This window comes from Betta splendens, chromosome 21, assembly GCF_900634795.4.
Source record: "Betta splendens chromosome 21, fBetSpl5.4, whole genome shotgun sequence".
Classification (NCBI taxonomy): Eukaryota; Metazoa; Chordata; class Actinopteri; order Anabantiformes; family Osphronemidae; genus Betta; species Betta splendens.
In genome coordinates this window covers 4,007,657-4,031,500 of record NC_040899.1, presented here as the reverse complement: position 1 = coordinate 4,031,500, position 23,844 = coordinate 4,007,657, and the positions used below count along the sequence as shown (strand labels likewise).

Below are 23,844 nucleotides of genomic sequence, written 5' to 3'. Positions count from 1 at the left end.
TGGCAGAGCGTAGCTGTTTATTGCCCGGGATTTGTTCTTGCCATTGAGCTGGCTTCTTAGGACTTGCCTTACTCGTTGGAGGTATTTGCTGCCGCATTCCTTGTTGTCTGTTCAAGGTTGCCGTTCGCCTGTGGTATTCCAAGGTACTTGTAGTTGTCCTCAATGTCTGCTATTGTTCCTTCTGGAAGTGAGACCCCTTCTGTGTGGATTACCTTGCCTCTCTTTGTCACCATCCTCCCACATTTCTCGAGCCCGAATGACATCCCGATGTCTGAGCTGTAGATCCTTGTGGTGTGGATCAGCGAGTCGATGTCTTGCTCATTCTTAGCATACAGCTTGACGTCGTCCATGTAGAGGAGGTGACTTATGGTGGCCCCGTTCCGGAGTCGGTATCCATAGCCAGTCTTGTTTATTATTTGGCTTAGGGGGTTCAGACCTATGCAGAACAGCAGTGGGGACAGTGCATCTCCTTGGTATATGCCACATTTGATGGATACTTGGGCAAGTGGCTTCCCATTGGCTTCAAGTGTGGTTTTCCACAACCTCATCGAGTTTGCAATGAAGGCCCTTAGAGTTCTGTTGATGTTGTACAGCTCCAAGCATTCAGTGATCCATGTGTGTGGCATTGAGTCATAGGCTTTCTTGTAGTCGATCCAGGCTGTGCACAGGTTGGTGTGTCGCATTCTGCAGTCTTGGGCAACTGTTCTGTCTACCAGGAGTTGGTGTTTGGCTCCTCTGGTATCCTTACCAATGCCCTTCTGTGCATCGCTCATGTATTGACCCATGTGCCCACTTATCTTAGCGGCGATGATGCCTGACATGAGCTTCCATGTTGTGGAGAGACAGGTTATTGGCCGGTAGTTGGATGGGACAGTACCCTTTGAGGGATCCTTCATTATCAGGATCGTTCGCCCTTTGGTTAGCCATTCAGGGTGAGTCCCATCCCTTAGCAGCTGGTTCATTTGTGCTGCCAGGCGCTCATGGATTGCAGTGAGTTTCTTTAGCCAGTAGGCGTGGATCATGTCAGGGCCGGGTGCTGTCCAGTTTTTCATACCTGAGACTCTTTGTTGGATGTCTGCCACTGTGATAGTCACTGGGTTCTGTTCAGGGAGGTTGCTGTGGTCTTCCCTCAGATCCACCAGCCACTGTGCATTGTTGTTGTGTGAGGCCTCCCTCTCCCATATCCCTTTCCAGTACTGTTCAGTTTCCAGCCTTGGTGGGTCTGCTCTGCTGTTATTACCCTGCCATTGAGAGTACACTTTCGCAGGTTGTGTTGCGAACAGCCGGTTTATTCGTCTGGCTTCGTTATCTCTGGTGTATCTCTTTAGGCGGCTGGCCAAGGCTTGTAGCCTTTGCTTGGCAGTTTCGAGTGCTTCAGGTATTGGCATCTGGCTGTACTTCTTGGGCATCGGTCTTTTCATTGCACCTCTCTGGGCCTCTGTCATTTGGCTCACTTCCCTCCGAGCTGCCTTGATTTTTGCCTCCAACCTTCGTTTCCATGGTGGGTATTGTTTCTCATGGCTCCCATGGTTGCTCTTATAGCCAAGCACCTCTAGGATCACTGATGCTGAAGCGTATATCAGCTCATTGGTTTCCGTGATTGTTGTGGTAGGGATCGCTCTCAATGCTGCATTCACATCTTCCATGAGACTTTCTGATGGTACTTCACTTAGCCGTTGTAGTGGGGTTCGGGGTTGCCTGTTCAGTCTCGCCATGATCTTATCTTTCAGGTCAGTTGCTGCCTCGCTCAGCGTATCTGTGCTTATTGGGGCTTCATACCCAATTTCCGGTTGGGGAGACGGTGAAGCCTCCCCTCTGACCTGGCGTCCTGGCTCCCCCTTGCCGTAGCATTTGTGTTGTATCTCGTCAATCTCAAGTTGTGATAGCAGTTGTCGTTTGTGGATGTTGGAACACTGAGCTACTAGTTGCTTCGCCGTCAGCCTTGAATGTGGGTTTCTCCATTCCCATTCACCGCACATTCTTTGCATGTAACCCCTCTGACTAGGGTTACTTGAGTAGTAGCATTCCAACAGAGCCTTGTTCTCGCATCTCAGCCATTTCTTTCTTGTATAGAAAGATATATATATATATATATATATATATATATATATATATATATATATATATATATATATATATGAATGAACCAGTCATAATTAGTTTTATTAATTAGTTTTATTTTCTTTTGACAGAGAAAGTACAGGGAAGTCTGGGATAAAGACAAGCTTACCATTCACTTGCCACCTGACACCCCCACCTTCGAACTCTCCAAGGCCAATTCTGTCAACATCAGTAATGTAAGTTTGCATTTTTACAGTCACTGCCTAACATAAATACTTAGGTATTTAAGTCCTGTGTGCTATGATTAAATGTTTTATGCTTTTTTGGTCTTTGCAGAAACTGTACACAAAGACATGGGATGACCAGAAGGCCAGAGGCTACCATGTTAAGGAGGATGCCATCTCTGTGCTGAAGGCTAAAGCTTCCAGGGACATCATTAGCGATGTAAAAGACAGCTACTGTACATGTATGGAGATGATTAATCATCTTGAGAATTTTCATGCATCTTTCATCTCTTCTCTTTTAGTACAAGTACAAGACAGGATACCGTAAGCAGGTCGGCCACCATATTGGTGCCCGGTGCGTCCAGGACGACCCCCTGATCATGCTGGCTCTGAACTCAGCCAAGATCGCTAGTGATGCTCTGTACAAGAAGGACTTCAACAAGTCCAAGACCAAGTTCAACCTGCCAGTGGACATGTTGAACCTTGAACTGGCCAAGAAATGTCAGATCCAGGTCAATGACTTCAACTACAGAACTCACCTGCACCAGTGGACCTGTCTGCCAGACTCCAACGATGTGGTCCAGGCCAGGAAAGCCTATGATCTCCAGAGTGATGTAGGTTTATGCACATGATCATGATGAAATGAGTTATTACTGCATCTGTCCATGATGTACTTCAGACTAAGCAGGTGATTACTGGGAATGCATTACAATCAATAGACGCTCATTGATGAATTTGCTCTATCTTTCCCACAGGCTGTGTACAAAGCTGATATGGAATGGATACGCGGATGTGGATGGATGCCACATGAATGTGTGGATGTTATGAAGGTTAGGCACGCTCAGAAGATCCTGGCAGATGTAAGTCTGACACCTGGCTGACCTTACAGTATACCTTTCTGCAAGATCACAGACATTCAAGCACATTTGTAATAATATTTAAACCAAAAAAGTATATGTGTATTAAACTATTTTCTATGCGTATTGTTTCTGCTATTCTGCAGAGAGGCTACCGTATCAAGCTGGATAAGCAGACATTCACAGTTCCAAGTGATAGAATGGACTTGGTCCGTGCCAAGAATGCAGCTGGCGTCCTCAATGAGGTAACAGTGATGTCGCAGTGATGCTCTGGTGATCTCTGTGTGTTGCATGTTCTGTTCATAGTCAAGTGACATTGGCCATTTACTGTAGATGCTAATTGAGTTTTGATTTCTTGTGTTTTTCAGGCCAAATATCGTGAGGCCTGGCACAAGGACAAGATCAAGTACCATCTGGTGGATACTCCTACTCTGGCCACAGCCAGGGAGGTAGCTAAGAATGTTCACCCGGTGAGATGGCTCTCTGCTTGGTTGCTCCATAAGTCAACTGTACTTTGTTTAGTTTTTATCTTCTCCTGTCATAGGCTTCAGAATCAATTCATCATGATAAACCTTATTTATTTGCATCTGTAGCATCTGTACACCAAAGCCTGGGACCAGGTCAAAGCCACGGGCTACTACATGCCAGGGGACGCAGTCCCAATCAAGCAGTGCATTTCTACAACTAAAGTGCAGAGTAAAGTGAGTAGTGGGCCATGGTTGAATATTTCACAAGTCATTAAAATCTATTTTGGTTGGTCTTGATTTGGTGGTGATCATTTTTGTCCCTCTTTTAGCACACTTACCTTGAGGGATACCGTAAGCAGGTGGGCCACCACATTGGTGCCCGGTGCGTCCAGGACGACCCTCTGATCATGCTGGCTATGAACTCAGCCAAGATCGCCAGTGATGCTCTGTACAAGAAGGACTTCAACAAGTCCAAGACCAAGTTCAACCTGCCAGTGGACATGTTGAACCTTGAACTGGCCAAGAAATGTCAGATCCAGGTCAATGACTTCAACTACAGAACTCGTCTGCACCAGTGGACCTGTCTGCCAGACTCCAACGATGTGGTCCAGGCCAGAAAGATCTACGATCTCCAGAGTGATGTAAATGCCTTTATAAATTGCACCAAATTAGTATCAAATGCATGTTTTCTTCTCAACTTCTTAAAATGTGTTTGATTGTGTTTTCAGAATGTGTATAAGGCTGATCTTGAATGGATTCGTGGTTGCGGCTGGATGCCCGCTGAATCAGTTGACCACGTCAAGGTCAGGAAGGCCCAGGAGATACTCAATGAAGTAAGTGTGCCATGCTCTATTTGGATCTATTGTTCTTTTTGCACAGATTGGTGTCTGTCTCACCTTAACGGTGTAATTTCTCTTGCAGAGACTGTACAAGAAGGGTGCTATAGAAGGCTTTGGAAAATACAGCCTGATTGTGGATCGCCCTGAGATCGTCTTGGCAAAGATCAATGCTGCCAACCTCAGTGATGTATGTAGAAATGTCACATCTTACTTTCAACATTTCAAGGTGCATATTATTAAACAATTATGCAAACTTAAATTTGAATCATTTGTTGTTTCTTTTAATAGCTGAAGTACAAAGAGTCCTTCAATGCAGAGAAAGGTCATTACATTGGGTCCAATGACACGCCTCAGCTGGCTCATAGCAGGGAGATGGGCAAGGCCATCAGCGAGGTAATACTAAACTCTTTCCTTTTCAATCGGTTTGTGAGAGTATTACACATTTATCAGCCTTTTGTTAACACGTGGCATTTTGTGTGATTTCAGAAACTCTACAAACAGAAATGGGACGAGACAAAGGCTACAAGCTACCAGCTGAATCATGAATACATCCCACTCGTCAGCGGTAAAAAGGGCAGGGAGATCGCAAGTGATGTGAGTATCTTACACTTTTTTAGATTAATCAGTTCCCCTTATGCAAAACAGCTGCAATTTTGTTTCTTTTTTTTTGGGTAAATAAAAATCCTAACTAAGGTTGTTCTGGATCCCTCCAGGTCAAGTACAAAGTTTCCCATGAGAAGGCCAAGGGTCATTACATGGCTGGGACCCTGGTGGACTTCCCTGAGGTGATGCGCTGTGGCGAGCAGGAGAAGAACAAGGGTCTGGTAAGATGCTGATAATGGCCTGTCCATTTAATTCATGCAAACAATATCAAGGCACCATAACAGTAGAAACTTTAATAGAATCAGGTTTAGTTTAGTTTATTTATTATTTTTGTTTTAATATCTTGTTAACGTCTGTTGTCACTAATGCTTCGTGTTTTACTCGTCTTACAGAGGCTCTACCACAAGGACTATAACCACACCAAGACCAAGAACCACATCCCGTCTGACATCATTGCCAACCAGGTAGCCAAGCGATGCCAGGACATGCTGAGCGACGTTCTCTACCGCACCTACCTGCACCAGTGGACGTGCCATCCTGAGCAGGAGGATGCCATCCGTGCCCGCAAGACCAACGAGATTCTCAGTGATGTAGGTCCTTCTTCAGGTCACGTCTGCTGTGTGGAGCTGATTATTGTGCAGCGTCTTGTGTCAGAAAATGAGACAATGACGTATAATATAAATGCTTTTTGTCGTTTAAGGTGTTCTACAAGGATGATCTCAACTGGATGAAGGGTCTTGGTTGCTATGTCTGGGACACGCCAGAGATTGTTCGTGCCAAGAAGTCCTACGAGCTTCAGAGTGATGTAAGCAAAGAGTAAATATAATGTCTTGGAACTTTTAAAACCATTTTTAGTTGGAAAAACTTGAATAATGTATCCATGTGTTATCTTTTATCCTTATAGCTTAAATACAGAAAGGATGCGAAGAAAGAATTCAACAACTACTCCATTGTGACAGACACTCCAGTGTATGTGACCGCTGTTCTGGGTCACACCTGGGCCAGTGATGTAAGTGAACTGGATTTGTAAAATATATTTATTCATATATTATGTAACATTTATAATTTCTAATTGAGATTGTTGCTTTAACAATTGTCATTTACAGCTGAACTATAGGGAGGCTTATCAAAAAGAGAAGCACATGTACACCACGGTTCTGGATACCCCTGAGTATGCCAGATGCCACACCTTCAAAGACATCATCAGCCAGGTAAGGAAAGCTAAAGGTAGCTGTAGTTCAGTTCATAACAACAGTGGCGTTGTGTAAGTGACAATAAGTTGTCTCTCAACAGAAACACTACACATCTACCTGGGACAAAATTAAAGCCACGGGTTACAAGATTTCACATGACTCACACGCTTTGCAACACGCCAAGAGCCAAAAGATCATTCTCAGCAGTGTAAGTTCAACTTCATTTTTTTTCATTTATTCTTAATTTATTATTTTTTGAATGCCTGAGACAATTAATTTCTCTTGCTCCTGTAGGTGAAGTACAAGGAGGATTACGAGAAGTTCAAATCCCTCTACAGTCTGCCCAAGTGCCTCGAGGACGATCCTGGGACCGCTCGCTGTGTCAAAGCCGGAAAGCTGGTTCTGGACGTCAGTAAAAATAGTTTTACCCTTTCCATTAGTGTCATTTAAAAAGCTGCAGAGAAAGTAAAGATAGAGTTAAATAAAACACATCTGTTCATTTTATAGCGTCTATACAAAGAGAACTATGAGAAGACGAAGGCCAAGAACCATATCCCACCAGACATGCTGGAGATCCTGTCTGCACGCAACACCCAGACCACAGTCAGTGAAATCAACTACCGCAAGCATCTGCACCAGTGGATCTGCATGCCAGACATGCAGGTGTACGTCCAAGCTCGCAAAGTCAACGAGCAGCTCAGTGATGTGAGTAACTGCCATCAACCTTTCTGACGGGTGTCCAGATAATTTGTGGAAAACGATTGGATAAATCATTTGTTGTCACGCTGCTCCTCCAGATTTTCTACAAGGATGATCTGAACTATCTGAAGGGCATCGGCTGCTACGCCTGGGACACGCCAGAGATCCTCCGTGTCAAACACGCTGGTAACCTTCAGAGTGAGGTGAGTCTATTAAGTGCAGTATGACGGTTACTTGTTCTATTCCAGCAAGTCCTCAGTAGGATTCACCTGCAGCACATTGACATGTTCTCCTCTTTTCCAGAGCAAGTACAGAGCCAAAGGCATCGAGGCTTTCAAGAACTATTCAGTGGTGACAGAGACTCCTGTGTATGAGACAGCCAAACAGAACGCTGTGAACTTGAGTGATGTAAGCAGCCATTTCATGAACCATATTCCATTATTTCTCTTTGTTGTTCATAGCATAAGATGGACTCATCGTTGTGTTTTTCTTCTAGCTGCACTACCGCTACGATTACAATGCCAACGTGAAGGGTACCAACACTGCTCCTGCTGTTACTGTTGAAACAGAAAGGGCACGTCTGGCCAACCACATCCAGAGTGATGTCAGTATCTTATTATTCTGGCTACACGTATAGGAATTTCCTTTATATGTATAGTAGAATGTATGTATTTTAAGAATATGTTTACTGTATGTTGTCACACAGCTGAAACATTAATTCTGTTTTGTGCTTTATCTCAGAACTGGTACAAGGAAGCAAGCAAGAAAACCATGTCAACTGGTTACTCTCTGCCTCACGACACCCCGCTCATCAAGCAGGCTAAGCTGAACAGCCTTGTCACCAGCAATGTCAGTACCCTACAGTAATTCAGTTGTTTTTAAGTACAATAGAAATCCTGTATCTAGTGCAGTGTCACGTAATTTATGCATTGTACCTTCATTTGTCCAGGTGAAGTACAAGGAGGCCTTCGAGATGACGAAGGCCAAAGCATACACTCTTCATCCAGAGGGTGTCAACTTTGTCAGTTCAAGGAAAGCGAACAAAATCATCAACGAGGTAACATGATGCTGACTGAAGTATATCAGTAGTTACTGTCCAACACGTTCATTGGATTAAAACCTCCTTCCGTCTGCAGCGTCTGTATCGTGAGGACTACCACAAGCACAAGGACAAGATCCACACAACCTACGACACTCCTGATATCAAACAAGTCAAGATGAACCAGACGCATCTGAGTGATGTACAAGACCATTTCATCAGTTTTTTGGAGTCACGCCCCTGATTGCATTCATGTAGCATGTTTGATTTTTTGCCCCCGTCTCATTCTAGTTGTGCTACAAGGAGAAGTATTACAACAGCAGAGGTCAGCTGATCTCTCTGCCCATTACACCTGAGCTGATGCACTGCTACAACGTCAACCAGATCTGCAGTGAGGTATGGTTAAAAAGAGGATTCATGTTGACACACGATACCAGAATAGAGCAGCTTTAAAATGTTTGGTAACACATTTGTTCTCGTTTTAGCTCAAATACAAGGAGGATCTGGTGTGGCTGAGAGGCCTCGGCTGTTTCCTGTACGACACTCCAGAAATGGTCCACGTTCGCAACATCACCAAATTAAGGGTGTGTGTTTACGTCTGATACGTCATTATACCACTTTGCCCCATATCTACTGCACAATCATAACCTTTACATCCTGTTTGTCACTAACTCAGGTGAACTATCCAGTGGACGCCAAGAAGAACCTTGCCAACTTCTCCGTGGTCTTGGACACACCAGAGTATAAGCGTGTGACTGAGCTGAAGACCCACATGAGCAACGTGAGTCATCAAACACTATCTTCATTTAGCTGATATTCTGTGTAAAATAAGTATTGACTTTTTAACTTTCAAATCCAGCTCATCTACAAAGCCCACAGCAAGCAGGAGATGTCTAAGGTCACCACCACTGCGGACGCCGTGGACATCCAGCGAGCCAAATGGGCCCAGCAGCTGACTAACAAGGTTAGTTTAGATAGGACCTCTCCTACTGAAAGAATATAATACACAATCTAATGGTTATTTTGTTTCTTTTTCCTCAGTACAAGTACACAGACCTGGCTGCTAAGGAGAGAGCTCATTTCACTCAAGAGATTGAAACTCCAAACATGGGCCACGCCAGGAGAATGAAAGTGGTCTACAGTGATGTAAGTTGTCCTTGACCTCATTGCAAGTCTACTCTTTGCAGATTATTAATTACTGTAAGTGATGCTGGATTTCCCCACCATGTCTCCCCTAGAACAAGTACAAAGAACAATATGAGAAGATGAAGTTCAGGTACACTGCCATTGCTGATACACCTCTGCTGATCCGAGCAAAGAAATCCTACCTCCAGTCCAGCGACGTGAGTACTCGTCTCATAGCCTTCATGCACCTTAACCACTGTTTGCATTTCATAAACTTTTCCTTATGTCTTTAGCTGCGCTACAAAGAGACATTTGAGCTTTCCAAGGGCCACTACCGCACCGTGAAGGACGCTCTGGACATCATCTACCACCGCAGAGTCACTGATGACATCAGCGAGGTCAGCCATCAAAATGGATCCTTGTTTGCAGATGCTAAAAATGTTCAGAGCTGAACTTTTCTTTCTCCTCCTCAGGTAAAATATAGGGAGAAGTACATTAATTCTCTGGGTACCTGGAAGTCCATCCCTGACCGTCCCGAGTTCTTCTTCAACAAAATTGTTAACGAAAATGTCAGCAATGTGAGTACTCTTAACTTGCATCTCCAAATTAAACTATTAGTACACACTGGTGTACTATGTCTTCGATAAAATCCCTTTAATGACTTCTAGGTTAAGTACAAAGAGGACCTGGAGTGGATAAAGGGTATCGGCTGCTATGCGTGGGACACACCTGAGCTGCTGCTGGCTGAGAGCAACAAGCAGCTGTACAGTGAGGTAGAGATTTGATTTACTTCAGCTTCTTGAACTCTTTGGTGCTTTGCCATATTTTCTGCAGCTTCCTAATAACTGTTCTTCATAAATGTTTGTGCTGACAGAGATTGTACAAAGCTTCCTTCGAAAAGAACAGAGGCAACTTCAAGTACACCTGCGACACGCCGTTCTTCCAGGCAGCCAAGGTCGCATCCACTCTCATCAACGACGTGAGTTCCTTCATTCCTCTCATTCTGATTATTACTATTTAATGATGGTAAGAAAAAATCTTCTTGACTCTTCAAATTATTTTAGTGTCTTTATTAAACTTTCAGCTTGGAGGTAAAATAGGTGTAATACAATAACCTAACTATTGTTTCAGATTTTTCCATTGTATCAGCTTTAAAACCTGGTAGCAGTGTTCATTGTTTCTGGATATGTGTGTTTAACTGCTTCTCGGCATTCTGAGCAGAGGGTCTACAGAGCTGATTATGAAAGGACCAAGGATAAGTTCACCATAACTACAGATGATCCTAGATACCAGCTGGCCAGGGAGAACAATAAGATGAGCCAGGTAAAGGCCCTGGGCGCGTTGTACCACCAGCCTGCCTCCTCCAGTCCGGTCCACCAGATGCCTCACACTGGTGCATGAGCTCGTCAACAGACCCGCTGATGGTCGTCATCGCACGTCACACTTGGATCTCCGGAGTATCTCTCCAGTCCTCCCAGTGTCACTGCGGTCTTTTACGGGTCCTTAACTCTGGCATGTTGTGTGTGTGTGTGTGTGTGTGTGTGTTCTGTTGTTGTGGACAGGTACGGTATAAATCCAAAGCAAAGAGTCTGCTAAGGAGTGGCTGCAACGTGCTGCTCCGCCCTGACATTCTCACAGCCCTTTACCAGTCCACTATAGGCAGTAAGGTAAAAGCCACCATGATGAATCTGAAGCTTAATACACTGAGAGCCATTCTGTGGAAACATCTATCCATTCAGCCCACTTTAACTTCCAACCATTCCTCCATCCCCATTCACGCTTTAATCCTCAGATCATCTATCCACTTCTCATGTCACATTGACGGCATAAACCTTTAACTCAGTAGTGTCCAACAGAACACTGAGCCTGAAAAACAGTAGAGTGCTGCATCGCACCCACTCTGGTCACCTGGTCACCATAAGCCACAGTAGAAGACATCCATGACTGAATAGTGGTAATATGTGTTGTTGTGTTTCACCTAACAAAAATCCAAACTCTTTCATAAAGCATGTTTTTTATAAATGTATGCATGACACTACTTCATTTATTAGACAAACTACACATTGTCTCTGTCTGAACTGATTCATGCAATGCTGAAATGTGACTTGGTTTGTTTCAGGACTGTAACAATTTTCCTTTTCACATAAATGAGACTGATTTAATGACTTCTTAGTAATACTTACTCATGTCTGCTCACATCCATCAGTGGAGATACAGGGAGCAGTATGAACGTGGCAAGGACAAGTTCACGTCTGTCCTGGAGACTCCAGAGTACGAGACCCACAAACGCAGCAAGAACATCACTGATGTAAGTTTTTAGTTTTGTTCTGATTATGCCTAAAATACTTTTTTCTGTTGGAAAAAAAACTTTTTCTTATTATTATGATTTTAATTATTTCTTAGATCATTTACAAGATGGAGCACAACAAGACTAAGGCGAAGGCATACACTCTGCCCTATGACACCCCACACCAGCAGCACATGAAGAAGGTCAAGGACATCACCAGCAATGTAGGTCTCACTCAGAAGACTGCGCTCATAACACAGTTTACCATTTAACAGGATGCCAATAATGTGTCTGATGGTGCTTTCAGCTGAAGTACAAAGAGGTTTACGAGAAGAGCAAGGCTCAGATCAACATGGACCCTGAGGCTCATGAGATTCGTGCCGCAAAGGAGGCCTACAAGAACATTAGCAATGTGAGTGTGTTTAGTGTCGTTACCAGGAAAAGCCTTTTAAACTTTACTTTACATTTGCTGAATTGTTTTTATTCTTCTTAGCTTGACTACAAGAAAAAGTATGAAGCCACGAAGAATAAATGGATGTGGACAACAGACAGACCCGATTTCATCAACGCTGCAAAGAACACACTGCAACAGAGTGATGTGAGTGGCTGCTCCCGGTCATGCGTCATTTAGGTGTTTTGTTTTTAACTTGTGTTTCTAATTTCGTCTCACTATTTCACCCACAGGTTGAGTACAAATACGACAAAGAGATGATGAAGGGCTGCGTGATACCTGTGGTTGATGACAAGTTGATCATCCTCTGCAAGGAAAACTCTGAATTGGCCAGTAATGTGAGTTTTCTCCTTCTGTATTAGAGAAGACAGACGTTGGCGTTAGATTTCATGCAAGGCTGCTTCACAATGTCTGTTCCTCAGGTGAAATACAAAGAGAAGTATGAAAAGACAAAGGGCCAATATGTGCCTGTTCTGGACACGCCTCAAATCCTCCACGCCAAGGCAGTGCGAACTCTGACATCAGAGGTGAATAGAGAAATCTATACTTAAATAGAGAAATCTGGAATCCCAGCTGTTTTTATAAATGCAATTATTTGTATATTATAAATCCTTAGAGCAAATACAAGGAGGCCAGCAAGAAGGAGATGCAGTCAGGCTCGTTCACCACCCTGCGAGAGACGCGTGACACTGCCCACAGCAAGGAGATCAACAAGCTCGTCAGCGGGGTAAAACCGCCTCACCGTGTGTTACAGAAGCCGCTCAGACGTCTCACGGTCCTGGAATATTTCAACGTTCCTCTCCCTCCCCACAGAAATTGTATAAAGCACAGTTTGAGAAGGAGAAGGGCAAGTCGGTGTATAACAACATGGTTGTTCCTCCTGACGTTCAGCATGCTATGGACGTGGCCAAGACTCAGAGCAGTGTGAGTGGCCTCCCCAGCTGCACCGCCATCAGACTGCAGTGCTTCTATTCACAGATTATGTGCTGCTCAGCTTTTGACACATAGTTGATTCTTCTCAATGCCTCAGGTTGCTTACAAGAAGGATGCTAAAGCCAACTTGGCGTACACTACTGTTGTCGACCGTCCGGACATAAAGAAGGCCACCCAGGCTGCCAAACTCATCAGTGAGGTAAGCATCATGTGCTGTAGATGCAGAGAACTCTCCGTATGGTGAGGAGTAACGCTGCTGCAGGGACTGGATGGATACAGTCCTAAAGAATTAGAGCAATAGCAGAAAAGATGCACACATATTTGATACTGGCAGTTTTCTTCAATAGCACCATGAAAAATGGCCGCCTGACGCGTGCATGGTCCCAGCGCTGATGGCTTTGCACCAGAGAGCAAGGAAAGGCACAGTAATGACTTGTACATGGTCCACTGGTTCTTTTCTCCCTCAGATTGGCTATCGTGAAAAGGCCCGTGAGGAGGCGAGCCGTGGAGGTTCCCTGGCCTACCGCCCAGACATTGCTCTGGCCACGGAGGTGTCGAAGCTGACCAGCCAGGTACACCAGACCACACCCGCCATCTGTCCCTGAAGTCCTATTGGTTTTCTACACTTACTGCCTCTTAATGGTTTATTTTACCTAAAAGGTGGAATCAGTGAGTGGAAGCAATATAACACAAGCATTAGTGTCAGATCAGCTTCCCTGAGCTAGTTATTGCTGTGGTAGACGCTTATCTGCAGTCCTGTAGGCCTAACGACAGAACTAGCAGCTCCATAGCGCTTCCTCTGCCATCCTGCATTATAACCTGTGCCTTAATCTGTCACTGTGACTCCACCAAAGTGTATTTAAATGTTTAACTGCTCATTTCATTGTACATGTCCCACCTTCATCTGAAATCCTGTCCTCCACCACCTTCCTGTCTCATCACTCTTTCCTCTCACCTTCCATTGTGTCCTAGTCTCTGTTCTCATCCCTGCATCTCACTGCGCTTTGTAGGTGGAGGCCAAGCCCTCCCTCCATGGAGCAGCTTCATTTGATACCCCCCTGATGCGCCACATTAAGAAAATGAGTGCCGTGACTAGTGATGTAAGGAGGTTCACGCCCTGAAACTGAAGGGCTATTATATGTGTGTCTGTTCAGTGATTGATTATCATTTTTTATTTCTACTATGGAATCCGCTGAGCCTTTGATACAAGTCATGAGGAATTTTTCTGAATATTACCTGATTGAAACTGTTTTTCTGATTTGGCTTGTGACAGCTTGTGTGCAACTCCTGCTTCTCGTACGAGCTCCAGCTCATTGCTAAGCTTCGACGAGCATTGCTTTGCCTCGCTGCATTCAGTTGAACTGGCATCAAGTGTAACTTGGTTTATTTATTTTTACTAGTCAGTGTCTGTCTCAAAATGTTAAACTTGGTGAAACGTCACTGTGTAATCTTCACAGGTTTCACATTTGATTTGACAAATGATTCTTTTGTCAACCGGGAGGCAACATCTTATTTGAGTTGCATTCAAATGTGTGAAGTGTGAAGAATCCCTGGACTGAAAATGAGAGTCACATGGAAGCATGGCAATCGTTTATAGGGGACAATCTGACAGTTGTTTCTTCTGGTAAAGTATAACAAGGGATAGAAATTAAAACCAGCAGTTAAGTCTAAGAAACATGCAAGAGCATGAAGTAATATTTAGATGTGGTACAAGGAGACGATTATCCCTTTTTATACATGCTCAGACAATGCTGCCCTGTAAAGGTTTTCATTCTGATGTCATGAAAGCCTACAGTGCTACTGGCCTCCTAAATCCTGTATGCTAACTCTGGCATATATCCCATACTAACAGGTGAAGTACAAGGAGAAGTTTGACAAGGAGGTGAAAGGAAAGAAACCACAATATGACCTGAAGGAGAGTAAGATTTACAAGACACTGAAGGACGCCAACGATCTGGCCAGCGAGGTACAGTGAGCTGCATTCAGTTTCTTCACGATGCTCTACCTCTGACATCTGCTAATTACAATGGCATCCGCTGACACAACCTCCAGGTGAAGTACAAGGGTGACCTGAAGAAGATCCACAAGCCTGTGACCGACATGGCCGAGTCTCTGTCCATGCAGCACAGCCTGAGCACCAGCAAACTGTCGAGCGACGTAAGAGCCCGCTCCCCTTTGAACCACTCACATTCCCAGCTGGGGAATGTCATTCCTGCCTCCATCCCAGTAACAGCACAGGCTGCACATTATTGGCCATCCACTAAGCTTCATCCCCACACCCACTGTTCTGTGACCTCATCTGGTGGTGACCCTTACCCTTCTCATCATTCTCCTTTGACCTTTCATTCTATCATCAGTTATAACCTCCACCTCCTCAAAACCTAACTTTTTTTACCTAGTGTGTTTCTTACACTTTTTTAACCACCATGTTTTTGTTTTATCATTTTTTCACATTGCTCTTCCCACATTTATAACATTTCTACCGGCCATAAACTATAGTGCAAAGGACTTTTTCTCATTTTACTGTCTTACTTGACTGGGAATTCCCCCTGTAGTACCGCTACAAGAAGAAATTTGAGGAGAGTAAGGGTCACTACCATATGATTCCTGACACACCAGAGCAGCTCCATCTGAAGGAGGCCTCTGAACTTCAGAGCAACGTGAGTGGTAAAGACTGTGTGTGGAGTCGGCAAACACCTGCACCCTCCCACAGGCACAGCGTTGTGTTTTTGATTGTCTTTGATGTAGTTGTTGTGTTAAGATTCCTTGTTAAAGCTACTGAGATAACTCTATACTTGTGTGGGCTGCTCCAGGTGAAATACAAGGAGAAGTATGAGAAGGAGAAGGGAAAAGCCATGCTGGACTTTGAGACGCCTGTGTATGTGACAGCCAAGGAGGCCCAGCACATGCAGAGCCAGGTAAACATGACGTCCCTTGTGCTTGTGTTTGAAGTGGCTTCAAATACAGGAGACTTTCGGTTACAGGCCTCTCTCCAGACTCAGGGTGCAGAGCTGCCGTCAAAGTCAAGCCTGCCTTATGTAGATGTTATTCATTTAATCATGGAATTGAACGTATTCCTGTTGAACTAAGTCCACTCTATAAAGATGTCCTGCACAGGATGGGTGTGAAGCGCTTATTGTGCTCCAGCGATGCTTCCCAGTGGTTCTCTGAGCTCTGTGTCCACTGTCTTATCTTTGCGGCCAATAGAAAGACTATAAGAAGGACTTTGAGGAGTACATGAAGGGCAAAAACCTCTCAGGCTTGGAGGTCACGCCTGCCATGATACATGTCAGACACGCTACCAAAATAGCCAGCGAGGTAATGAAATATAAGCTCCTTCTATTTCCCCCCCGTTCCATAATCATACTAAGACTACTTCACAACCACGGTCCCTTTGCTTTTAAACCTTTTTAATCCCCTGAGTGTCTCCTTCTCTCTTTAGGTCCACCGACGCAGTTCAGTTTTTATTCCTTTGCATGATTAAGCTATTAATGATCCAACCTTCATCTGTCTTTCCTTCTAGCGGAGGGTAGTTAGTATTATAAGTTTGTATGTGTGGCCATCCTGGATCAAGCCTTCATCTAGCAGGAGACGGCCCCTCTAATAAAGTCTGCACGCATGCATGTAACTGGCTGAAAGTGAAGTGAATGCGTTTGTTTAGTTGTTTATGTGATAAATTGTTGTTTATCTTGTCTTTTTTTTCATTATTATGGCCAAAGTCACCAACGCCACCGCAGTGCTAGCAACCACCTTTCCTTTTGAATATTATCATAACCAAACCTCTGAAGGAAGCAGTGTTGGGGCTGTTTCTCCTGCGGAGGCTTGGTGACTTTGACGCCACTGTCTCGCCCGCCTGGCTATGTTCCTTCTGTTCTTCTCCATCCTGTAGAAAGAGTACAGGAGGGATCTAGAGGAGGGAGTGAAGGGTAAAGGGCTAACTGTGCTGGAGGAAACTCCGGAGCTTTTAAGAGCAAGGAATGCCACTCAGATCCTGTGTGAGGTACGAATGGCGGGGCTTCACGCCTCCTCCCAGCGGCTTCCCGCTGTCCTGCTCCTGGTGCATCAGCTGCTGAACCCTCCCCATCCTAACTTAGCTTCACCCACACTAAAGGGCGACTGCTGGGTGGGGCTCCTTACCTCCCGCTTCATGACATCACTAATGTTTCAGCACTCTCCTCCTTCCTCCTCCTCCTCTGCATTTATATTCCCAGTCATTGCTTCATGCCTGATCAATATTTACATCAAATACACACATTCTCTTTAACAACTGTTGCTGTTTTGTTTTTCAGTTTTGAGTGGAGCTTCACACACAATCCAGTCCTTTACCACAGTTGTTACTTAACCAACAAATCCCAATGTCTTCTAACTTTCTTCATGGTTTTGCAGCCCCCCCCCAGTAGAAACCCTGTTGTTTACAGAAAGCCGCCAGTCATATCTCTGTTTGGTGGGCTCTTATTTAATGCATTGCCTCAAATGTTTACAGAGAGAGTACAAGAAGGCGCTGGAGCAGGAGATTAAGGGCAAGGGAATGTTGGCTTTGGCTACAGACACCCCAGACTTTATGAGGGCCAGAAACGCTACCGACATCCTCAGTCAGGTCTGACTCCTTTGTCCTGTCATGCTGTTGGCGCAGCATAGCAGACAGTGTGCTGAACGCCATGTTTTTCACAGACTAAGTACAAGCAGACGGCTGAGATGGACAGGGCCAGCTACACGATGGTCATCGACACCCCAGACATCATCCACGCTCAACAGATGAGGAACATTGTCAGTCAGGTTGGTTCAGCTTCGAATCTGGACACCATCCAACCAGAACAAACAGTTGTTAAGTATAGTTTGTTGTTTCTGATGTTTTGTTATTTCCCCAACAGAAAAAGTACAAAGAGGAGGCTGAGAAGACCATGTCCCACTATGTGCCAGTTCTGGACACTCCAGAGATGCAGAGGGTTCGTGAGAACCAGAAGAACTTCAGCACCGTAAGTGATGAATGTGAATGGAGGAGGGTGGTGTAAGTCTGACCGCTGAGGGGAGTCGGAGGTTCTTCCAGTGTCTGGTGGCTCTGTGTATGTCTGCTGTCTGCTCTGGAGCATTTCCTTTATATTTTATATGATTTCACTCCTAGTGGACTGTCTTGTCTTTACTGTCTAATTGAATCAGTCAGTTGTTTTACTGTATATTTTATTCAGGGATAAAAATGAAACCGCTTTAAAAACGACCCACGGTTAAAACTAATGACGTACTTCTTCTGACGTTCTGTTTTCTTATTTCTTTGTAACACTGAGAAACATTTTAACTGCACTTTTGTTTCTCTCTCTGTAGCTTCAGTACCAGATTGACCTAAAAAACATAAAGGGCAAAGTGTCTACTGTAAAGGACACTCCTGAAATGCTCCGTGTTAAAGAGAATACAAAGAATTTCAGCTTGGTACCTACTTCATCATATTTTTCATAACATTCCCTAATAACTCATTTTTTCTAGACAATTAACTTTCTCTCTCCATCTTTAACAAGCCTTGAAACGTAGCCATCACTAGGACCAAACATTTTTAACCCTGTAAAATGTGCAGTAACCCTTCAGTCTGTTCCGTAGCATTTACGTCAGACCTGTTGTTCATGTGTTGCTGTGTTAGTGTGTTTCTGTCTCATTTGCTGTTTTTGTTTGACGTGTTTCCAATTTAACACAACACGACTCAATCTGAAATGGAGACGTAGCCTCCCTTTAGTTCATAGGAGTTTGAATCAGACTAACCATCGACTGCTGTTTCGGTCTTCGTCCATGTAAAGATTCACTACAAAGAGGACTTGGGAGGAGGAACAGCTTTGCCTGAGACTCCTGAGATGGAGCGAGTTAGACGCAACCAGCGCAACGTTAGCACGGTACTCCACCGTGACCCGCCTCCTCCCCTTCATACTCCCTCTGAGTCCAGATAATAGAACCTGACCTCTCTTCACATGTAATCTCCTCCACTTATCATCAACCCAAGCGTTTACTGGGTTTTTAGTCTCACTGTTAACATTTTATCAATTTTTAACAGATCGCAGGCTTCTGCTGAGCCCTCAAAGCCACATAATGTTGTAAACTGAGTCAGGACGTGTCTGTGAACATTGTTCTGCTCCGACCATGTTGACAGTTGTTGGGAACCCACATACATTTCACAACTTTGTCATCAGCTGGGACTTTGAGGGCTCTGTAGAATTGATGATATTTTCTGATATTAATGAATTACATCCAGATGTAAATCACCGGATTAACTATCCTCTGTCTCTAAAGCTGAACTACAACATACTGTATGACAATTTGTTTATGTACTAACTGTCCATTGCTAGTTGCTGTTGAATGTGTCCACAGTTCATACTGTGCTTTCTGTTTGTTGCTGTCTGACTCTACGTCTGTGTAACCTTTGTAATGGTCAGGTCCAATACAAGGACTCTCTGGGTCGAGGCACAACCATACCTGACCTCCCTGAGGTGAAGCGGGTCCGAGAAACCCAGAAGAATATCAGCTCGGTAGAGGAACAGTTGCAGTGGTTCCCAGTCCAGAACATTAAGACTGTTTCTAACTAACCATCTCGTAAATCACTCCCTTTTTAACATTCTTGGTTGATGACCCAGTTTTAATTCCTGCCCCTTTTTTTTACCTTGCATTTCCATAAAGTTAAAATTTTTTAATTTTGCCATTACTTTGACTTCACTCCCTCAAAACCATCCCTCAAAGGTCATAGGATCAATACAGAATGGCTTCAAACCCTGAAGGTTAACTGAAGTGTCACGTGTTTACTCCACATTTAACAACCCAACCAGCATCAGTGTGACTGTGAGCGAAGGCTTTACTGTCGGTGGTTGAACGAATAGCTGAACATAATCTGCTTTCTGTTTGTTCCTGTCTGATTCTGCGCCTGTGCAACCTTTGTAACGCTCAGGTCCAGTACAAGGACTCTCTGGGTCGAGGCACAACCATACCTGACCTCCCTGAGGTGAAGCGGGTCAGAGAAACCCAGAAGAATATCAGCTCGGTAGAGGAACAGTTGCAGTGACCCTCATGTTACCCCTAAAATCATCCCAATTGGTGTTTCCAGTAATCTAGAAACCTGCACCTATCACTTTTTCTAACTCCATTTCCTACTGTAAATCCCCTTTTTACCAGCTGCTGTTGATGATTAAACATGGAAGCATTGTTCAATCCCAGTTATCCCATATCCAACCAACCAGCTTCCACTGAAACAGTAGAAACCATACGAACCAGAATCCACGGCTCATGTTTGCTCCTGTCTGACTCTGCACCTTTGTAACGGTCAGGTTCAGTACAAGGACTCTCTGGGTCGAGGCACAACCATTCCTGACCTCCCTGAGGTGAAGCGGGTCCGAGAAACCCAGAAGAATATCAGCTCGGTAGAGGAACAGTTGCAGTGAATCTCCTACTCCTCAACGCTCCCTCAAACCCCCCAGTAGAAAACCCAGATCCCGACATCTTTTTTCTGATTTTTATTGTGGTGTTTACAATCCCATAGTTCCCAAACAATCTTTCCTTCAGTTTCTGTGCATTTCCCTATTATTTTTTCTTAGTATTTTCTAACTGTTTGCTCCTAAATTGCAAACTAATCTGACCTTGAGTGTGTCACCACCAAACTTTGACTTTGAAGTACTGTGTTTTTTTAAAGCTTCAATACAAAGAGGGAGTGGGACAAGGCACCTCAGTGCCAGAGACCCCCGAGATGGAGCGAGTCAAGCGCAACCAGCAAAATATTAGCACGGTACTTGACACTGCGTCATTCAACCCCCCCCACCCCACGCTCCACCTTCCTCCATCCGTGTCATAGTAGCTGCTGCGTTGTTCCTTTAGATGTTCACACTCTCATGGTTGTCTCATCAAACCCAACCTCCACATGTAACAGTGCACCCCGGGGTCCGCCGTCTCTAACATACCTTCACTCCTCAGGTGACTCGTGTGCTTTAGTTGTGTTTCTCGCCTGCCGTGGTTGTTGGTGCTGTGCTGCCGCGCGTCTCCCTGCCTTCGTCTCTCATCTCCAATCTCTCTGCATTAAACTGTTGGGTAGATCAAATACAAGGACTGTCCGGGTCGAAGCACCGCGATACCGGACCTCCCGGAGGTGAAGCGGGTCAAACAAACCCAGAAGCACATCAGCTCGGTATTGGGCCGAACCCGAACCCGACCCCCGTGTGCTCCTAACAGCTGCGCGTGGACAGTAGTGGCCACAGTTCCCTCCATCATCTCACCCCTCCATGACCTCGGCTGCACCTTCCTTCACCCTAATGTGTTAACGTGTGCGTTTCTGACCCTTCAAACCATCTTTAATCCTCCACCATCAGACCCTCCACCTGAGTGGCAGTCATGCTCCTTGACCTGTGATGCCTCGGTCCAGTTCCACTCATTTCTAACCTTAAGGCACCCGCGTTGCTGCTGTGTTGATCTCGTCTTTACAGCCGGTGACGAGCTAAACCGTGTGCTGACGTGTGTTGGTGTCTCTCACTCCATAGGACCAATTATTAGACTAATAGAATCTAAAAAAGCAACTGAGACTCACCTGGAGTCAGTTGGAGTTTTTCTCCGTCCTATGGGTGTGTAGCCGGTGCTCGTCTCTCTGTCTGACCTGTGCTTCTGTCCTGTAGGTGCTTTATAAAGACAGCTCAGCCAAAGGAACTCCTGTGGTGTTCACTCCAGAGATGGAGCGAGTCAAAAGGAACCAAGAAAACATTAGCTCGGTACCTTCAGACCCACGGTGGAACGTGTTCCACTCTGCGTTAACCCTTTCCTAACCGACTTGCCTTCCGCCTCTCGTTAATCGTATTAATTCTCCCCCTTTTAAATGTGTTTAACGGCCCGAGCTGTGAAGTGTCTGTGCACATCACTGCTGCTAAGCTCTCCTGTTCACCTCATCGCCTCCACCCGCCGTCCTCCCTCTGAAGACGGAGAGATAGTCTCATTTCCTGTGATACCTCATCATCTTGAACGTTTCCCTGCTAATTCATCCGTCTGACATCCCAGTAATCCCTCAGCTCGTCCTGCCTCTAGCTGTGTGTCCTCTCACCACTTAGTGCTGTGGATGCTAACAGCTTCTGTACGGTGGCTGCATGGGCGACGCCCCACTCACTGCCTGTCCTCTGTTCCCACGCTCCACCAGGTGCTGTACTCGGACAGCTTCCGGAAGCAGGTCCAGGGCAAGGCCGCCTTCGTGCTGGACACCCCCGAGATGAGGCGCGTCCGGGAGACCCAGCGCATCATCTCTGGAGTTAGTGCTTGCAGTTGCTAGTTAGCTTATAGGATTCAGCTCTCCTCATTTGAAGTGTGATTCCATCTACTGAGGCCGTGCTTTGCCTCCTCCAGGTGAGATACCACGAGGACTTTGAGAAGAGCAAGGGCAGCTTCACTCCCACCACCTCCGACCCTGTGACGGAGCGCGTGAAGAAGATCACGCAGGACTACAGCGACATCAGCTACCGCGGCATCCAGAGGCGCGTGGTGGAGATGGAGAGGAGGCGCGCCATCGAGCACGACCAGGAGACCATCACCGGTACGACCGCGGGCTCGGAGCTGAGCAGGTGGCGCTTAGCTTTGGCTCAGCTGCAGCTTCACTGTCTCCTGTCCCACCAGATCTGCGCGTGTGGCGCACAAACCCCGGCTCCGTGTTCGACTACGACCCTGCGGAGGACAACATCCAGTCCAGGAGCCTCCACATGATGTCTGGTGAGCACAGATTTGATCTTTTATACGCAGCTGCTCCCACGGCTGAGACACTGTTCTCCTCACTGAGGCCTCACTGACCTCTCACTGGCTCTCAGTCCAAGCTCAGCGCCGCAGCAAGGAGCACTCCCGCTCCACCAGCGCTCTGAGCGGCATGGCCGACGAGAAGTCTGAGGTGTCCCAGGACGCTGAGCACCACCTGTCCCTCTACAGCAACGGCTTCGTGGCCTCCTCTGCGGGTAACGCTGCGCTTTGACCCGCCGTCTCACTGGCCCTGGTGTCGGTGGAACAACCCTGACTGACTCCTGTGTCTTCCACCTGCAGCCTACCAGCAAACCAAGACGGTGGAGGTGCAGCAGAGGTCCTCGTCAGTGGCCACCCAGCAGACCACAGTGTCCTCCATCCCCTCACACCCCTCCACCACCGGCGTGAGTAGCGTGAACGTGTGAGCTGAGCCCAGCGTGGCTGCGCTCACCCACTCACCCACTCTGCCTCCACTCTGCAGAAAACGGTGCGCGCCCTGTACGACTACACGGCGGCCGACAGCGACGAGGTGTCCTTCAAGGACGGCGACGTCATCGTCAACGTGCAGTCCATCGACGAGGGCTGGATGTACGGCACCGTGCAGCGCAGCGGCAAGACCGGCATGCTGCCGGCCAACTACGTGGAGGCCATTTGAAGACGAGGCCGCCCACGGCCCCCCGGGGCGGGCGGGGCGCATCCACAGGGTCAACCGACGGGGCCCCCTGTGGTCACGGCCGTGGCTCAGTGCAACGTGTAGCGTCTAGACACCCGTAGCTCTGTAACTGTATCTGAATTGTGATTCTTGTTAAGTGTTTTCGTTCATATGCTGCTGCCCTGTTCCCTGTGGATGTGACGTGACGCAAAGATTTCTGATTAGACGTCCTACTATGAATGACACACCGGTTTAGCTCTCATACGCCCTGGCCCCATGTCGTGTACATTTCAAAAAGATTTCGTATGTATTAAAAGAATTTAGTCCAAGCGAAACCAAGAGAATATTGTCCCGTTATGATTAAAACTCTTTGAGCCGATTCTTATAAGTTTAATGGAAAGTTCATGGGGAGACACAGGAAATGATTGAGTTACCATCCAGCTCCTCCATGATTCAACCACTGCTGTGTCGTGAGACGAGCCTCAGCCTTCCCTCCTCGACACTGAAGGCTGGCCATTAGTAGAACGTGTGTTTTGTTTCTTCCGGTTACTTAGGTTTGGGCTCAGGCATGTCCTCTACCTTTAATCAGTAGCTAATAAAGCACACAAGCTCCTGCAGCACTGCCTCCTCCTCTTCTGTCCCACCGCTGACATTGTGTAGAACGGACGTAGCAGGTGAACAAACATTCACA

The 23,844-nt window shown here is 45.9% G+C and overlaps 1 protein-coding gene across 31 annotated transcripts in view; it reads left to right on the top strand.

Annotated features, from left to right (window-relative positions):
• Nucleotides 1–23,770, top strand: part of neb (nebulin) — a 48,664-nt gene extending 24,894 nt beyond the window's left edge. For 4 of the 31 annotated variants that reach the window (XM_029136033.3, XM_029136036.3, XM_029136037.3 and 1 more), the window contains 71 exons: nucleotides 2,193–2,297; nucleotides 2,398–2,505; nucleotides 2,588–2,899; nucleotides 3,041–3,145; nucleotides 3,289–3,387; nucleotides 3,511–3,612; nucleotides 3,736–3,843; nucleotides 3,939–4,250; nucleotides 4,338–4,442; nucleotides 4,531–4,635; nucleotides 4,737–4,841; nucleotides 4,935–5,042; nucleotides 5,162–5,272; nucleotides 5,444–5,641; nucleotides 5,752–5,856; nucleotides 5,956–6,060; nucleotides 6,158–6,262; nucleotides 6,345–6,452; nucleotides 6,539–6,652; nucleotides 6,752–6,949; nucleotides 7,042–7,146; nucleotides 7,247–7,351; nucleotides 7,440–7,547; nucleotides 7,685–7,792; nucleotides 7,893–8,000; nucleotides 8,080–8,184; nucleotides 8,274–8,378; nucleotides 8,468–8,566; nucleotides 8,659–8,763; nucleotides 8,842–8,946; nucleotides 9,024–9,128; nucleotides 9,221–9,325; nucleotides 9,401–9,505; nucleotides 9,581–9,685; nucleotides 9,776–9,880; nucleotides 9,982–10,086; nucleotides 10,670–10,774; nucleotides 11,314–11,415; nucleotides 11,511–11,618; nucleotides 11,702–11,806; nucleotides 11,888–11,992; nucleotides 12,079–12,183; nucleotides 12,268–12,372; nucleotides 12,462–12,572; nucleotides 12,659–12,769; nucleotides 12,876–12,977; nucleotides 13,246–13,350; nucleotides 13,789–13,878; nucleotides 14,631–14,744; nucleotides 14,831–14,935; nucleotides 15,334–15,438; nucleotides 15,592–15,696; nucleotides 15,986–16,096; nucleotides 16,668–16,778; nucleotides 17,262–17,375; nucleotides 17,450–17,554; nucleotides 17,650–17,754; nucleotides 18,098–18,202; nucleotides 18,562–18,654; nucleotides 19,192–19,284; nucleotides 19,698–19,790; nucleotides 20,074–20,166; nucleotides 20,436–20,528; nucleotides 20,832–20,924; nucleotides 21,406–21,498; nucleotides 21,918–22,025; nucleotides 22,121–22,307; nucleotides 22,388–22,480; nucleotides 22,576–22,716; nucleotides 22,802–22,905; nucleotides 22,983–23,770. In XM_029136033.3, coding sequence (XP_028991866.1) covers nucleotides 2,193–2,297; nucleotides 2,398–2,505; nucleotides 2,588–2,899; nucleotides 3,041–3,145; nucleotides 3,289–3,387; nucleotides 3,511–3,612; nucleotides 3,736–3,843; nucleotides 3,939–4,250; nucleotides 4,338–4,442; nucleotides 4,531–4,635; nucleotides 4,737–4,841; nucleotides 4,935–5,042; nucleotides 5,162–5,272; nucleotides 5,444–5,641; nucleotides 5,752–5,856; nucleotides 5,956–6,060; nucleotides 6,158–6,262; nucleotides 6,345–6,452; nucleotides 6,539–6,652; nucleotides 6,752–6,949; nucleotides 7,042–7,146; nucleotides 7,247–7,351; nucleotides 7,440–7,547; nucleotides 7,685–7,792; nucleotides 7,893–8,000; nucleotides 8,080–8,184; nucleotides 8,274–8,378; nucleotides 8,468–8,566; nucleotides 8,659–8,763; nucleotides 8,842–8,946; nucleotides 9,024–9,128; nucleotides 9,221–9,325; nucleotides 9,401–9,505; nucleotides 9,581–9,685; nucleotides 9,776–9,880; nucleotides 9,982–10,086; nucleotides 10,670–10,774; nucleotides 11,314–11,415; nucleotides 11,511–11,618; nucleotides 11,702–11,806; nucleotides 11,888–11,992; nucleotides 12,079–12,183; nucleotides 12,268–12,372; nucleotides 12,462–12,572; nucleotides 12,659–12,769; nucleotides 12,876–12,977; nucleotides 13,246–13,350; nucleotides 13,789–13,878; nucleotides 14,631–14,744; nucleotides 14,831–14,935; nucleotides 15,334–15,438; nucleotides 15,592–15,696; nucleotides 15,986–16,096; nucleotides 16,668–16,778; nucleotides 17,262–17,375; nucleotides 17,450–17,554; nucleotides 17,650–17,754; nucleotides 18,098–18,202; nucleotides 18,562–18,654; nucleotides 19,192–19,284; nucleotides 19,698–19,790; nucleotides 20,074–20,166; nucleotides 20,436–20,528; nucleotides 20,832–20,924; nucleotides 21,406–21,498; nucleotides 21,918–22,025; nucleotides 22,121–22,307; nucleotides 22,388–22,480; nucleotides 22,576–22,716; nucleotides 22,802–22,905; nucleotides 22,983–23,156 — 8,193 coding nt within the window. In that variant the 3' untranslated portion in view covers nucleotides 23,157–23,770. Of the gene's footprint in view, nucleotides 1–2,192; nucleotides 2,298–2,397; nucleotides 2,506–2,587; nucleotides 2,900–3,040; nucleotides 3,146–3,288; nucleotides 3,388–3,510; nucleotides 3,613–3,735; nucleotides 3,844–3,938; nucleotides 4,251–4,337; nucleotides 4,443–4,530; nucleotides 4,636–4,736; nucleotides 4,842–4,934; nucleotides 5,043–5,161; nucleotides 5,273–5,443; nucleotides 5,642–5,751; nucleotides 5,857–5,955; nucleotides 6,061–6,157; nucleotides 6,263–6,344; nucleotides 6,453–6,538; nucleotides 6,653–6,751; nucleotides 6,950–7,041; nucleotides 7,147–7,246; nucleotides 7,352–7,439; nucleotides 7,548–7,684; nucleotides 7,793–7,892; nucleotides 8,001–8,079; nucleotides 8,185–8,273; nucleotides 8,379–8,467; nucleotides 8,567–8,658; nucleotides 8,764–8,841; nucleotides 8,947–9,023; nucleotides 9,129–9,220; nucleotides 9,326–9,400; nucleotides 9,506–9,580; nucleotides 9,686–9,775; nucleotides 9,881–9,981; nucleotides 10,087–10,328; nucleotides 10,431–10,669; nucleotides 10,775–10,899; nucleotides 11,062–11,313; nucleotides 11,419–11,510; nucleotides 11,619–11,701; nucleotides 11,807–11,887; nucleotides 11,993–12,078; nucleotides 12,184–12,267; nucleotides 12,373–12,461; nucleotides 12,573–12,658; nucleotides 12,770–12,875; nucleotides 12,978–13,245; nucleotides 13,351–13,788; nucleotides 13,879–14,630; nucleotides 14,745–14,830; nucleotides 14,936–15,333; nucleotides 15,439–15,591; nucleotides 15,697–15,985; nucleotides 16,097–16,667; nucleotides 16,779–17,261; nucleotides 17,376–17,449; nucleotides 17,555–17,649; nucleotides 17,755–18,097; nucleotides 18,203–18,561; nucleotides 18,655–19,191; nucleotides 19,285–19,697; nucleotides 19,791–20,073; nucleotides 20,167–20,435; nucleotides 20,529–20,831; nucleotides 20,925–21,405; nucleotides 21,499–21,917; nucleotides 22,026–22,120; nucleotides 22,308–22,387; nucleotides 22,481–22,575; nucleotides 22,717–22,801; nucleotides 22,906–22,982 lie in introns of those variants that run through there. The other 27 variants (XM_029136035.3, XM_029136038.3, XM_029136042.3 and 24 more) reach the window with 27 other exon arrangements.
• The last annotated feature ends 74 nt before the right edge of the window (nucleotides 23,771–23,844 follow it).